A 15,322-nucleotide genomic window follows, 5' to 3' on the forward strand; every position below is an offset into this window, starting at 1 on the left:
CATAAAGTGAAGATGGGCTAAGAGCTATGGAGGGTTTTGCAAAAAGGATGTGGAGATTATGTTTAGAAAACCAGAAATGAGTTAAATATTGCATGTAATGCAAACATACTGGGCTTTTAAAATGTCAATGCATTTCTATTCTGTACTCTCATACTACTTTACTTGGCTCCAGCAAAAACAAATTTGACCAGTTTCACACCCAATACTTAATAATGGACACACATCAAGTGAAGACAAGGAGCATAAAAGAAAAATAAAACCAGAGGTCTTAAAAAAGGGGAAGATTTAGAGGTGACTTTCTAGTGCTGAGGCTATTTAGAAACAAGAACTGACTTGCCTTGGGAGGTTAGAGAACTTCATCTCTGAAGGTCTTCAGGCATGAATCACAAAACAAATGAGGTAAGATTTTAGAATAACCTGCATCTTTTCTGAAGGAAGTGGGCCAGACTAGATTAACACCATTTTCCTATTCTCTGATTCACGGAAAACAGTAGAGAGGTCAGTACTCCAGTACACTTTCTGCAGCAGTCCAAACAACATATACCCAATTACCTCAGTGTGTCTGTCCATCACAGGAGCTTGCAATATGGGTTGGAACAGATTTGGAGAGATTATCTCAATGTTCTTTAACCTCAAGACAGAATCAACTGTGCCTAAACCTGAAAGATGTGGCTGTAATTCAAAGTGATCTATGTGTGGCTTACAAGCTAAAACCAAGGTTGTCTTACAATGGAGGACTAAGAACCTGAAATGATAACTGTAGTGGATGCAAGTGAGGGATTGAGACCAAGATGGCTAGATCATCAAAGCCAGGTGCTCAGCCCAACACAGTGGGCTAAGATCTAAGAAAAAGATGCTTTTATCAGCTGTGTGTGAACTGCTCCTGTAGTTTCTCCTCCCCTGGGCCTTCAGTGTACAAATTATGTGCTTACAGCTGCCTGTCTAGTGAAGTTTTTGACGAGTACCTTGTGGGGATCTTGTAAGTCTGTCACCCATGGTGTAACCTGTCCTAGAAAACCTCAGTGATGAATTCAAAATGTTCAGGTGATTATCTTTAATTCAATATAATTACATTTTTCTTTTATCTTCTCACTTCTAGACTGAGCAGTCTCCAATTACAACAATCTTTCTCTTATGCTTCCTAAACCTCTGATGTCTCATTACTAAAGAGTCCTCTCCCACATCTAATGCTTCTAAAATTATACAAAGAGCACATTTCTCAAAAACTATGACAAACATCGTAATTCTTTAAAATAGAAATTACCATGTAATATTCAGCAAAGAAATCACGGCAAGAGTTTCAAGTGTGTTCTGTCAATTTGACAGGCTTTGTCATTGCTCAAATACTGGTTCCCCAGGCATGTAATAGTTCCGTCATCAAGATTAAAAGGTACACCATAGGCACCACTCTGCCAATCTTTTTTAATAATTATATGTAGGATGTTAGATATGATAGCAGTGGTGCTGCAGCAGGAGAAACCTACACATGGACACTTAACACCACAGAACATGTAAGGCTGGAAAGGACCACAGCAGTCATCTGCTCCAACCTCCCTGCTCAAGCAGGGTCACCCTAGAGCGCGTGGCACAGGGTTGCATCCAAAGGTTCTTGAATATTTCCAGCAAGAGACACTCCACAACCTCTCTGGGCAATTTGTTCCAATGCTCACTCATTCACAACAGAATCACTATCAATATATCATGCCATAAAAATCAGTCCCTCCTTATCAAATTTAAAGTATGTATGTCATGTGGCAACTTAATTTTCCATATATCCATAAAGCTTTCTCCATGAAAGGGAAATATTTGTTTCTTCATAAATAAATTACGTATTAGAGCTCAAGACAGACTAAGTTTCCTAATTGCTTTTTTAATATGATTTATTTAAGCCTGTTTTCTGTGAATTTTGGAAGAATGTATTACATTTGTTTCACAGAATCATAGAATAGTTATGGTTGTAAAGGACTTTAAAGATCATCTGGTTCCAACCCCCTGCCATGGGATGGGACACCTTCCATTAAACCAAGTTGCTCAAAGCCCTGTTCAACGTGGCCTTCAACACTTGCAGCGAGGGGGCATCCACAACTTCTCTGAGCAACCTGTTCCAGTGTCTTACCACTCTCACAGTAAAGAATTTCTTCCTAATATCTGATCTAAACATATCCTCTTTCAGTTTAACGCCATTCTCCCTTGTCCTGCCAATAAAGGCCCTTGTAAAAAGTATCTCCAGTTTTCTGGTAAGACCCCTTCAGAGAGTGGGGGGGTGGCTTGAAGACGGGAGGACATTACTACACAATGTAACTGTTTTGATCCTAACCTCTGCAAAAGTATATGGTGCAATATATCAACTAGTAATATAATTAACAACAGTGATTTAAAGACACATACAAAAGTTGTTCTTGGAGCTTATATGCACTGCTCCATTCAGGAGAAATACTTTTGTAGAGCCCTCTGTGAGCATCAAAGACAAAACTGAACTACCACTGAAGATAACTTTTTTTTCTGCAGACTTAGGTGATAAGTAACAGGACAGAAGTGTATTGCAATTCAATTAAAAACACAGGAGAAGAAACAAGTATTTCCCTTTATTAAGGTATACCTGTTTACTTTACAAGCTATTAATATGTACATGGACATTATAGATTTAATATTAATAAGAAGCAAATACTTGATCATGAAGTAATTTATATTGTTATAACTTATTTGGAAGGTTATAATAGATTTGAACCAGTGGAGGATTGACTTCCAAGAATTCCAGGCTGTTTTTAAATCAATTAGCAGCAAGATAACACACTATAAAAAGTGATCATGAGAAACATGTCTTCGTAATATATATCATGTTATTCTTACTCCTTGGCCAGCTGTACATTGGTCGGTTTTGCTCCAATAGGTATCCCATATTTGTGCAAAGTGTTGTATAAAATTTCACGCATTTCATTGTTGTAGGAGTCAAAGTCAAATACATTTCGAACAACGCTCGCGAGTCCTTCAGATGGAAATTTCTGTAAAGAAACAGACACCAAATTTCTCTTAGTGACTATCTATGAAGTTACAGCATATCATGATGTACTTCTAAAATGAACCATTGTAACAGTAACTTTGATTGACAGACAAGCTGAAGTAATCTTTACTTTTCATTTCCAGGACATCATTTCAAGTCAGAATGAAATTACTGACACTAAACTTGATTTAAACAAAAAGAAGCATGTGACAATTTTTTAACATAAAACACCATTAATGGTTTAAAGAATTACTTTCACTATACACATAAGAAGATGGTGTAATCATTGAAGAATTAATACTAGCCTGTATTTTTAAAATTTGCTTCCTGTAAACCATGAAGATCTGACACAAAGACACACATTCATATAATTCACCCATATAATTAATTTAAGAATTCTGACTCTTATGTTGAATAATGTTGAATGTAGAGAAGCAGATAATACACTGCTTGGTTAACAAAAATTATTTTAGGTCATGATGGATTTGAGTAGACACAGAAATTCACTTAAGATTCACAAACTTTCTTTTCTTAGGGAAAAATATTAGTTGCAATGTGCTATGTATATTTAAAAACCCCAAATATATCAGACTTTCATTAGTATCTTCAACAGAAATTAAAGTTTATTACTATGCTGGACTGGTTATTCTGGATGGGGAATAAAATGGTTGGATGGTTGCATCCAGAGGGTAGTGGTCAATGGCTCAAGGTCCTGAGGGAGATGTGTGACAAATGGTCAGTACAGACCTTGGGGGTCTGTACTGAGACCAGGAATTATTATTTATATTATATTATATTATGTTATTTGTTTATATTATATTTATATTATATTATTTATTATCCTTATCAATGACGCCATGGGGTTGAGTGCACTTTCAGAAAATTTGCAGACAATACCAAGCCGACTGATACAGCTAACATGCTTGTGGGATGGAATGCTGTCTGGAGGGAGCTGTCTGGAGATGGAGAAGTGGGGCCACAGGAATTTCATGAGGTTCAGCAATGCCACGTGCATGGTCCTGCACCTGGGTTGAGGCAACCACTGGTATCAGCATAGGCTGGGGGATGAACAGATCGAGAGCAGCTCTGACAAGGACTTGGGAGTGCTGGAAGGTGAGAAGTTGGACATGACCTGGCAATGTGCACTTGCAGCCCAGAAAGCCAAACATGTCCTGGGCTGCACTGAAAGCAGCACAGGGCGAGGGAGGGGATTCTGCCCCTCTACTCTGTACTGGTGAGACCCCACCTGCAGTGTTGCATCCAGCTCTGGCAGTCCCAACATAAGAAAGACATGGAGCTGCTGGATTGAGTCCATGACTGCTGAAGCACCCCTACTGTGAAGACAGGCTGAGAGAGTTACTCAGCCTGAAGAAAAACTCTAAGGAGACCTTAAAACATCTCCCAGTACCTAAAAGGTGTTATAGGAGAAATGGAGAGGGACTGGAAAGGCACATCGTGATAGGACAAGGGTGAATGGCTTTAAACAAAAAAAGGGCAGATTTAGATCAGGTATTAGGAAGAAATTAATCACTACCAGGGTGGTGAGTCACTGGCATAGGTGGCCCAAAGAAGTTGCGGATGTCCTGCTCCTGAAGTGCTCAAGTACAGGTTGGATGGGGCTTTGAGTACCCTAGTCTAGTGGAAGGTGTCCCTTTCCACAGCAGCAGGGTTAGAACTAGAAAAAACTATTCCAGGATTCTATAAGTTAAAATAAGAAAAAATAATTTAACATCACAAAACCACTCAGAGAAACCGATGTCATTGATTAAGAAAGCAACTGAGGTGGAGGACCTCAAGCTGGAGTAGGTATATGCCAAAAGGAGGCTGTGATCTCTGGCTGTGGGCAGCCCACACTGTAGCAGGCTCCTGACAGGACCTGTGGCCCTATGGGGAGAGGAGCCCACACTGGAGCAGGTTTGCTGGCAGAATTTTTGACCCTGTGGAAGGGCCTCAGGCTGGAGCAGTTCCTGCAAACTGCAGCCAGTGGGGAGGACTCACAATAGAGAAGCTCATGGAGGACTGTCTCCTATGGGACAGACCCCACGCCGGAGCAGAGGAAGACAGAGAGGAGTCCTCCCCCGAGAAGAAGGTGGTGGCAGAGACAATGTGTGAAGAACTGATCACAGCCCCCTTTCCCCATCTTCTTGTGCTGCTGAAGGGAGGAGGTAGAGAAAGGCAGGAGTGAAGTTGAACTTGGGAATAAGGGAGGAGTAGGGGGAGGGTGTTTTAAGATCTGTGTTTATTTCTCATCTTCCTCCTCTGATTTGATTTACTATAAATTAAACTAATTCCCTCAAGTGAAGTCTGTTTTGCCTGTGACAGTAATTGGTGACTGATCTCCCTGCCCCTATCTTGATCTATAGGTGTTTCATTATATTTTCTCTTCCCAGCTGAGGAGGGGAGTGACAGAACAGATTTGGTGGGCACCTGGCATCCAGCTAGGGATAGTCCACCACAGATGCAAATGGAGCAAAATAATTATCAATTTGCTATATATTCTAGAACTTTACTGATTTATTTAATCCTTTTTTTTGGCAAGAGATAGGAGTGAGAATCTTTCTATTTAAAAACGTCTCACTCTTTCTCCACAGGCCTTTCATTCAAATACTAGATCTTTCAAGGACCTAGATGCTTCCATCTCAGTATGGCACATTTACAGTGATGAACATAAACTTGTGAAGAGGTATTTGAGGAAGCTTTAGTCAACTGGTTTTTTCCCCATTAGTGAGTTAGGCTGGTACAGAGAACTTGAAAAACAGATTTAAGTGTCAGAGAGGTTTATAAATGTGTTAGAAATACAGATATCTGAATCCTGATTTAAAAAACAAACACAAGAAAACAGAAGATCTTCAGAATTTTTTTGACCTGTACTCTTAATCAAATATCAGCATTAACCAACATTATAAATATCTGATATCCATAATAAAATACATGTGACATGAGTAATACTAAAATTAGCTAGTCACTGTGATAGAATAGAATACCACTGCTAAATTAAGCTTGCACAAACCTTTTTTTATCTGTGGTGTACATGGCACAGAGTATTTTAGTACTAGTGTTTTTATAAAAGCATGTTAAGCTATGTTCTGCTTTTTAAACCTGTCTATGAGGGACCTAATTAGAAGTTCAGCATCATTGCAGCTTAACACAATACAAGTTATTGTGGGATAATATTAAAGTGGTCTACAGCCTGTGCCATCCTCTTTACAATGTCCAGTTCTTACTGAATGAAACAGGTACTAAACCCATTCTCCCATCTGCTATTCTAATTAAACACTGTATAAACATTTCACACGTAAGGTAAATTCAAAAGTTTGTGACAATGTTTAGTAGTGACAGTGCTAACTTCTATACCTTGGAGTCAAAAGTAGGCATCATTCTAAATCAACATTTATATGATGAATACCGCATTTTCTCTGTTCTTCTCAGTGCAAAACACAACCAACACACTGGCACCAAGCTATCTAACTCACTCATGAACTATGCTTTCACCTGCACTAGGTACTGCAGAAACCTTGGTCAAGTACTTCAAGTAATATCCAGTTTCACTTAGAAGTCTCCAATACGTCCACAGTTTTCTGAACCATTGCAGAAGTTATTCTGACATCAATACACTCTTCTGCAATGAACTGCCACAATAGTTCCATGCCTCTTGTGTCAGTAGGACTTCATAAAAAATTTTCTGAGGTACAGCAGATGGCTTCTGGGAACACAAGCCACTTGTACAAAGGTCCTCTACTTCAGTAATTAAAAAAAATCACAACCGTCCTGTTTCAACCAGAACAAATCCAATCCCTCTTTAATACCTGCTTGGACAACTGCTTACTGAAGAAAGGAAATGACAGCTCACTTTAAGGGAAAAAAAGAAAAAGACAAGAAAATGCAAAAGAGGTTGAATGTTTGGGGTTTAAATTGAACATTAAAAAAAAAATGGTTTCTATTGATTTTTAAAATGAGATTACTACAGAAAATATTGATCTCTTATCAGTCTGTCCGGTTGTCATTCACTGATTCTTCCTCTTACAAGTAACACTTCTGTGTGTACCTTAGGTTATTTTCAAAACTTAAATTCTTAGCTATTTCTTAAAACAGTAACATAGTTTTTTGCCTTCAACAATTTTATATTTTTATTTATATATTGTATGTTTTATTTGATAGAGAATTTGACTTGGTGAAAAAGCCATATTTTTATGGATCTAACATTCCATGAGGATATGTATTGCTACAGTCTGTGTAAAATCTATGAGCAAAATTGTATTTTCTAGTAGAAATCAAGAATCTTAATTCAAATATGCTATACCCATCGAGGTCTACTATACTTCTACTGCTGCCCTGAAAAGAAAGTGATAAATTATCTGGTATTCAGTCTGTAATGAGTCCAGTCTTTTTGTTTTAGACTTCGACCTTGTGTTCTCCCTAACACTTACTTCCCTGTGTATCTTGGTGTCTTTCAGATATCTGACTATTTTCCATCCTGCCAGCACCATCTCAAAGACCCACCCTACACACTCTACCAAATCTCTGCCTACCTGCTCATTCTCCTGTGCTCTTGGTTTCCCCCTGCATCCACCCCTGATGCCCTTTTACTGAATGTTGCCAGCTCTCTCTGTGCCTCCTCAGTTGCCCTTCAGCAGGGCCAGAAGCACCATGTCTATGGCTCATCCTGAGTGACAGACATACTAATGGATTAATCTGTACTCGTGTGTTTAGTGGGCATCATCTACTGCCAAATGAAACAGCTGAATTCACCCCCTGCAATTTCAATCAGTTCCTCTCTGTCACATAGCCACTGATTTTGATTAAACCAGCAGAAACTTAATTATCTTTGAAAATTGATAAATGAGATCCATTGTGACTGGCCAAAAGGGTAAAAGGTTATTAGGCAGCGAAACGAGAAGATTATTGATAAGCCTAATGAGAAGGTTATTTGATAAGACTAGTTTCCTTTTGAGGTTAGGCTGAACATTTAAAAAAAACCCTAACCCTCCCCCCCAAAAACCAACCAACCAAACAAAAACATAACAAAAAACCCAACAACCAACTAACCAACCAACAAACCCCAAAAAGCACACTATCTTACCACAAAAGCTTACTGAAGAGGCCTTCAAACCTCATGATAAATAGACTTCACGTCTAGAAGGTTTCTTAGGCATTTACAGCTCAAACTCTTATAACTATTGCCTACTATTAGGAAGCAATCTCAGATATAAACAAGAAAGATGACCTATAAGAAAAAAAAAATCTAAGCTTTCCAAAACTAAAAAAAGAGTTATTAAAAAAGCTATTGCCATTTTATCTAGACTAATGTGGCTTTACTGATTAACATCTACCAAGGTCTCATGAAAAACAGCATATTAGATTGCAGAGAAGCAGTCATAGCATACCCTGTTTGCAGGCACCTTATGGTAATCCAACAGAGTAAGGGCAGAGCTTCTGAGCTTACTCATAAGCTTCTATTAACATAAAGACTTTTGACATTGACGGTCTGAAAACTGGAGGCGAGCAAGACAAAAAGGCTGTATCCAGGTCACCTGCCAACTAGAGCTGTGAGATCCAAATTCCCAATACAGTATGGGAGGAGAAAAAGTTGCAGCAATCAAGTTAGGTACCTGCATTAGACAACTCTTCCTATGCCTGTACTTTTGGGTCTTCAAAATAGTTTGGCATTTCAAACATCACCAAAAAAACCCTTTCCCTAGGAAAAAGCTAGTATAGAGGCAACCTAGCTCAGAGCACAGTGTCTAAGCTACAACTAAATTACTACAGTTTCCCTACTTGCATAATCTTTAAGGGAGGATAATCTTGTAACTGCACTATGTGTATCCTAAGTGCGGAAGATCACAATAAGTCAGTCAGAGATTAGCCTAACAATATGCTGATACCATAGCAATCAGTATATTTTTAACTGGCTAGTCCTGATGCTCAGATGTGCTCTCAGACAGCAGTAATCAAAAGCAATTTTTTCCTCCAAAACATCCAACTTTTTTTACACAAAAAATTCCAAAGTTATGTGAAAGAAATCAACACAATAGTACAAAGAAAGCAGGGCTGTGGAACTGCTGTAAGGGAAATTGTTTAACAACATGACTAACTTCCCTCCTTCCTTCCTAAGGACCAGAAATTTTATTGACTCATTTCCCTCCTTCCTCTTTCTTCTCTACCTGAAGACCTAAAAGTTTCTTTCTTTGGAATAACCATTATGTTTATATTCATTGTTTACATTTGGCTACTCCCAGTTTTTTTTATTATTCAGATTGAAAAACAAGTTACAAGTGTTCTTGCTAGAAGACTGGGATCTTGAAAATAAATGTTACAAAACAAGTCAAAGATGCATGTTGGAGATGTATTTGGATATTCACACTTTGAAAGAGGTGAAAACTTAGCAGATGGGAACTGCACCCAATGTCCAGGTTGAAGTGACCGTACTAATCTGCTTAAGTGAAGGAGACAGAAGCAGACAGTAAGAGCCCTTAAGACAATTAGCAATGCAGCTCTTTTAATCTTCAATTAGATGCTGTTCACACTCAGATAAAACAAGAATTAAGTCTCATGTTTCTGCACTGGTTACCAACAGAACTCAGTACAACTTCAGGTCACTTGGAGATAGATGATGAAGGAAAGAAGCTTGGAAGGAAGGTAGAAAAAGCAGAAAGGTATGAAGACAAAAAGGAGTTCATTTAACAAACACCCTAAAAGATTAGCTTCTCAGCAGCACAGCAAATATTCCTCAAGTCTATAATTTTTCCACTCTCATTTTGAATGTAACTGTGATTTTAGAAATCACAATTTACATGTTTTATCAACTTGGTATACAAATACCTATCAGCTGGTAATAGATCCTAATGGACTGCTTTGCTTGTCTGTTCACCAGGATTCCTCAGCCTTTAGGTCTGAATCTTCTTAACCCTTAGTACAAAGTTACAGAGCATTATTTTTCCTTTGTGTTATTGATATCATAGTAGTGCCAGTTTGTCTTGAGATCTTCTTGCACTCTAGAGACCACAAAGCACAAAAATCTATCCTCTCCAGAAACCTAGATGAGCGTTTTTAAAAGTAGTAATTCCAACCTGCAGGATCAAAATGTCTGTGTATATGACTGAAGTGTGTGAATATGTTCATGACCACAAACACGAAACTATCATGTAACCCTGCTATACTATGCAGTATAAAACAAAGGAGCAGTAGGTCAAAATTTGTGAGAAATTATATTTGAATTGTATTATTTAAACTAATTTCCACCTTTTTTTAAAATCTAGGATTCAATAATTCAAGAAATGGTCTATAAATTAACAAATTACCAACTTTAGGATTATGAACAGAACAAAATAAAAGCACTGCTATTTCAAAGAGTATTAGGACACTTTATATTTCAAATACTTCAAGCAAAAAAAGCCCTTCAATTTATAAAGACAGAAGTCAGACTTTACTGTAATATTTAAACAACAGATCATCATTAAATGAGAATTCATAATTTTACAGTTAAATGTATGTAGGAAGTAATTGTGAATCCTACATATTGCCTTGGTGAGCTGTTATCCATCTATTTTCCTTAGAAAAAAATCCACTATGGATGTGTTATTGTTATGCAGCAGGAATTGTTGTTTCACAGGAAAGGATTAAATCCACAAAATTTACAGCAGAATAAAATGAACAGTTGCACTGTCCTGGAAGTACTATAGCTTGAATAAGGAATTTTAAAATGAGGGCTAGTATGAACATTGCACACTGTATTCACAGTATGCAATTTTTTTCTAACGCAGTTGAAAAAGAGACTTACAGGGTTTATTTCTATCCATAAATAAATATGCAGAAAAAATATCTGCTCATGCACATCTGTGATCCTTACCCTCTGACTGTCTGAACATCTGAATATTATGCTTCTTTGAAAATGTAAAATGTTTCATAAGAATTAAATAAAAATGCATGAACAATAATAGCATCTTTGTTCTAAAACCTTCAGGCATTAAAAAATTAGTATTGATTAACTCAAATTTTCAATAAATCTGATATACTGTACCTGTAAATGTTTTACAATGTTCACAACTTCTCTGGTTGAATAGGGGTAGTTAATAATTCCTTGGTCAGCTAAGCTCCTGAGCTCTCCAAAAGCAGCTACCAGTTTCTGCAGAATTGCCTCTGGAACATTGGGACCATATTGTTTAAGCATTGCCAGTTCTGACTGTGGCTTGGGATTATCAACAGCATGGCAACTAAAGATGTCCCCTACAAAAAAAAAGAAAAGTACAAAGTTTAGTCATTTATACAGAAGTCGCATCACAACAGCCCCTTTAAATTTAATACTGCACCTTTAATAGAAAAGATATGACTCAAAAGAATAATGAGTACCAAGATGCTAAAACTGTGAAAAATGTGAAGTACAAGCTATGAAGAACAAGAGGCTTCTGGAAACACAGAGATCTCTCCTGTCATTTTAATGAAGTTGATATCATGAGGGAGAAATTACTGTCAAGAAAAAACACAAGTCAAATGAATGCAGGAAAAAATAAGAGAAAAAAGACTCTAAGAGAACATAACTGGTTGAATGGAATCTATTTGTGAACCCCTTCAGAACACCATAGAATGCAGGGAAATCTTGAAATGCAGGAAGGCCCTAAACAAACCCAATTAAGAGCTCTAGAGGAAATACTGAATTTATCTTATCTTTTCTCCCTGCCTGTCTTGAAGTATGGTAAGAAATTTGGCAAGATATTCTTTCCATACATTGGTATTATATTGATCTCAATCATATAACCTATACATCAAATTTATTCATACAAATTCTCTGAACAGTTGTACAAAACTTCAAAGAAGCATGATCAGATTGGCAGAAAAAGAACTGGAATTAAAAGCAGAAGAGACCTTAAGCTGGAAAAACAGTATCAATAAAAAACCCCAAAATCTCAACCACATCTCTGCCATGTGGATCAAAAGCAGTAAACACTGGGATGATCGGTTTTGTTTAAAGGGTCCATGTAAGGAAGGAATTTAGGCTATGAAAAATAAATACACTACAATAAATTCTCTTGGGGCAACATAACTTACTGAAATTTAGAGCCAATGAGTTTCAGGCAGAGAATATCCATTCAGCAGACTCATCCCAAAACTAAAGAACTACAAGGTAATATGGAATTGGGTTTGCACCTGCTTTTTTGAGTATGTCACTTCTTGCAGAATGAGCATTATGGCCAAAGTTAACAGGCAAAACCACATAAATTAGGCTCCTGCACATCAATGGCCAAGCTAACATAGATAATACAGTCAGTGGAGTCTGGAGGGTATTCAGTTCACAGCCATCATGTAGCAACAATGCCAAAACCTTGCCAGAGGCCCACTGAACTAGCATTGGACTATAAGGGCCAATGCTTCATCACTTTCCCTTACGCAATTTAATTTCCTGCTTTTGCTGTGAGATGAAGCTCTAGGGAATCTTTGTTGACACACAGAATTTCTGGGACCTACCAGGAGCTTTACAAAATAAGGCTTCTGTTGATATGAAAATTGTTGATATGATATTTGGACAGCCTTACCTAACACTGAGATTAATTCAGTATCTTGTCAAATATATGTATTTTACTAAGGCTATCATACATGGCTATATACATGGAGAATCAAATGAAAGGATTATGAAGCAGGTAGCACAGTGCTAGCAGCAAAAAATAACAGTAGCCTTTACTGCTGAAAGAAAAGAACCATCCATCAAGCTACCATCTCTTATACCAAACAGGACAGCACCTGAGCTGTGGCTTGATATGGGAAAAAAAACAGTGAGCAGTTGAGGGATATGTCAGGTGTCAGGCTTACAGTTGATTTGTTTGCTGTATTTGTATACTCTATACAGTCATTAACAAGGACTTCCCATAACCTTCTGTCTGTAATGTCCATCTATATCCCATAAAACAAAATAATTTTAACAGAGATGATTACATACAGCTTTTCCCTTCAAGGTAAGTTTGGGCACTTTTATTAAGATACATAAATGTACATGATAGTGTCTTATGTGAAATAAAGTATCAATATGCATAAGAGCCCCTTCTCCTCATGAAATCTAATTAATAAAGACAGATATTATATAAGTCAAGTCTATTAAAGCTCATAAATTAATATGAATCACTTACCTAATGTACCAAAAAAGTCATGACCCAGGAAAGGAAATCCAGGCCTGTTTGCTAGAACTATCATTCTAAAATCAGGATGAATAGCTATTACATTTTCTCTCCCTTCTGCATGAGCATGATCTGGAAAAGAAAAAAAATGTATTACTTGCTTGTATTAATACAAAGCTTGTATTAAGCTTTGCAATACTGCATGAATGAACATAAATAGATTAGGTGAAGCATTCTTAGAATTAGAAGAAAAATTCCTCTAATTAAATTACATTCTTAGAATTGGAAGAACAGTTAGGGGAAAAAAAAAGGCTCAATAGCTTCTTATATGTCATTCCACAGAGTTTCCTAGGTTTCATTTTCAAGTTTCATAGTTTGTTTCACAAAAAAATCTAGCCAAAGGGTTTAATTGAAAAAACATAAAAATGCATCCACTGTTCTCAGGGTGCAGACTGCCTGTCCCCTTTGTATTTAATTTCACTAAAATAGTGAAGCTAATGGTGAATAAAATGTGATTTTTATATAGGTCTGACATTATTTGATCTGGGAAGACAGGACCGAAGTTCCTCCTGGGTTACTACAAAAGTTTGTGAGAAGACAGACATGCATTATTTAGCACATGTGAAGACTCTGGTTCTCCAAAACTACTCAGGCTGGTCCCATTCATAACCTTGTTCCCTTTCAGCATGATTCCAATGGTACATGGTGTTTGGGAATCCTTTACCTGCCTCTAAAAAACTACAGCAATAACTAGGACTGGCTAGCAAAATATTTTAGAATAAGCCCACCTGGAGTTCATAAGGACAAGTAAAATTCAGGTGTGCCATGTGAATTTTGAATGACTGTTACACCCAAACATTATTACCAATATTGCTAAAATGAAACTAATTGCCTAAAGTATGGTGTCTAATACCATCAAGAGAGACCATCAAATATGGTCTTTATTTGAAAAATAATGAAAAAAATTAATTTCCTGAAACTCAGATGAATTAAATTCCATCAAATTACAGATACTCTCATACTGCAGGACGTATTTAAATAATAAAGTAAGCATATGCAATACTTGATTAGATAAAACCATTAACAATTTGACCCAAGGTATACTCATATCTTCATTCTAGACCTGATCAAATTATTCCCCAACTGTCTAGATTTGGCATAACCAAGATTATAATTTTCTCAACTAGATCTTTATTTCTTATGGTGAATGACAAACAGAAAGGTCAAGTTACACTTTGCTGGGTTCAGGGTTGTTTTTTTTTTTAGTTATTCACCAAAATTCACAAGAATGCTAATTTAAGTAAACCTTTGAGGCTATTGCAAAAGTAGTAAAGAAAATTACTAAATTCTTTAATTGTTAACTTTTTAGCAACAAACAATTTATCCATTTGGACTGTTTTGTGCTGCTACTGAGCAATGTAATTGCTGAAAACCAGCAACATGTTACATTTTACTGTAAACAATGAAAATTTTTTCATTCTACTTACTGGCAACAATTCGCCTTCCATCTGACAAAACCATTTCCCCACTTTCTACTAAAGTTTTTAAGATACAGGTAACGTTTGTTGGTGCTTTGTCTGCCTCATCAATTACCAAAATATGTCCAAACTTCACTGCTTTTACCTAGAAGAGAAAGGAATAATAGCATCACTACCAGCCAAAACCCTACAAGGAGCTGCATTACCAATTTCTCAGTGAACAGCAGTGACACTTTGGTGGCACTGAGACAAGAAAGGGACTCAGGGCTAAGCTGTGACCAAACCACAATAGAAGAAAGAGGAGGCAGGTGAGACAAGAAAGTTGGGTGTTTCCATTCCTCCTGCATAGGGATGGAAAGGCGTGTGCTAGGAAGGGGAGTGAGGAGCCTGACTGTGAACAACTTGGAGTGCAGACAGAGAAGTGCAAAGCCAGTTTACATCTAGACTGTCAGCATGTAGCTGACAACCTACAGAAAGAACTGAAGAATGGCTGCAACAGCTGTTTGGAGCCCAATTTAGCATGTAGGTGTGAGGTGCTACAAAGGATAAGGAAGCAAATACCACTCTACCAATTAGAATGTGTCAGGTTAATACTAAATTATTTTCCATAATCATTTTGTGTGTGGGGAGCCCTGATATTATAATTTTATTCACATTTGGCAAATGTGAATAATGTAACCAAATAAAATGTGCAAATGTGACAAATTTGACCAAATAAAAATTAATAAAATGTTTTTTAC

The 15,322-nt window shown here is 37.2% G+C and overlaps 1 protein-coding gene across 1 annotated transcript in view; it reads right to left on the bottom strand.

Moving 5' to 3' along the window:
- Positions 1-15,322, bottom strand: part of VWA8 (von Willebrand factor A domain containing 8) — a 177,731-nt gene that overhangs the window by 69,780 nt on the left and 92,629 nt on the right. The window contains exons 23-26 of the mRNA XM_083854746.1: positions 14,592-14,727; positions 13,117-13,236; positions 11,019-11,224; positions 2,851-3,002 (exon numbers count right to left, since the gene is read on the bottom strand). Of these exons, the coding sequence (XP_083710872.1) occupies positions 2,851-3,002; positions 11,019-11,224; positions 13,117-13,236; positions 14,592-14,727 (614 nt within the window). The remainder of the gene's footprint in view (positions 1-2,850; positions 3,003-11,018; positions 11,225-13,116; positions 13,237-14,591; positions 14,728-15,322) is intronic.

This window comes from Zosterops lateralis, assembly GCF_965231275.1.
Source record: "Zosterops lateralis genome assembly, chromosome: 2".
Lineage (NCBI taxonomy): Eukaryota > Metazoa > Chordata > Aves > Passeriformes > Zosteropidae > Zosterops > Zosterops lateralis.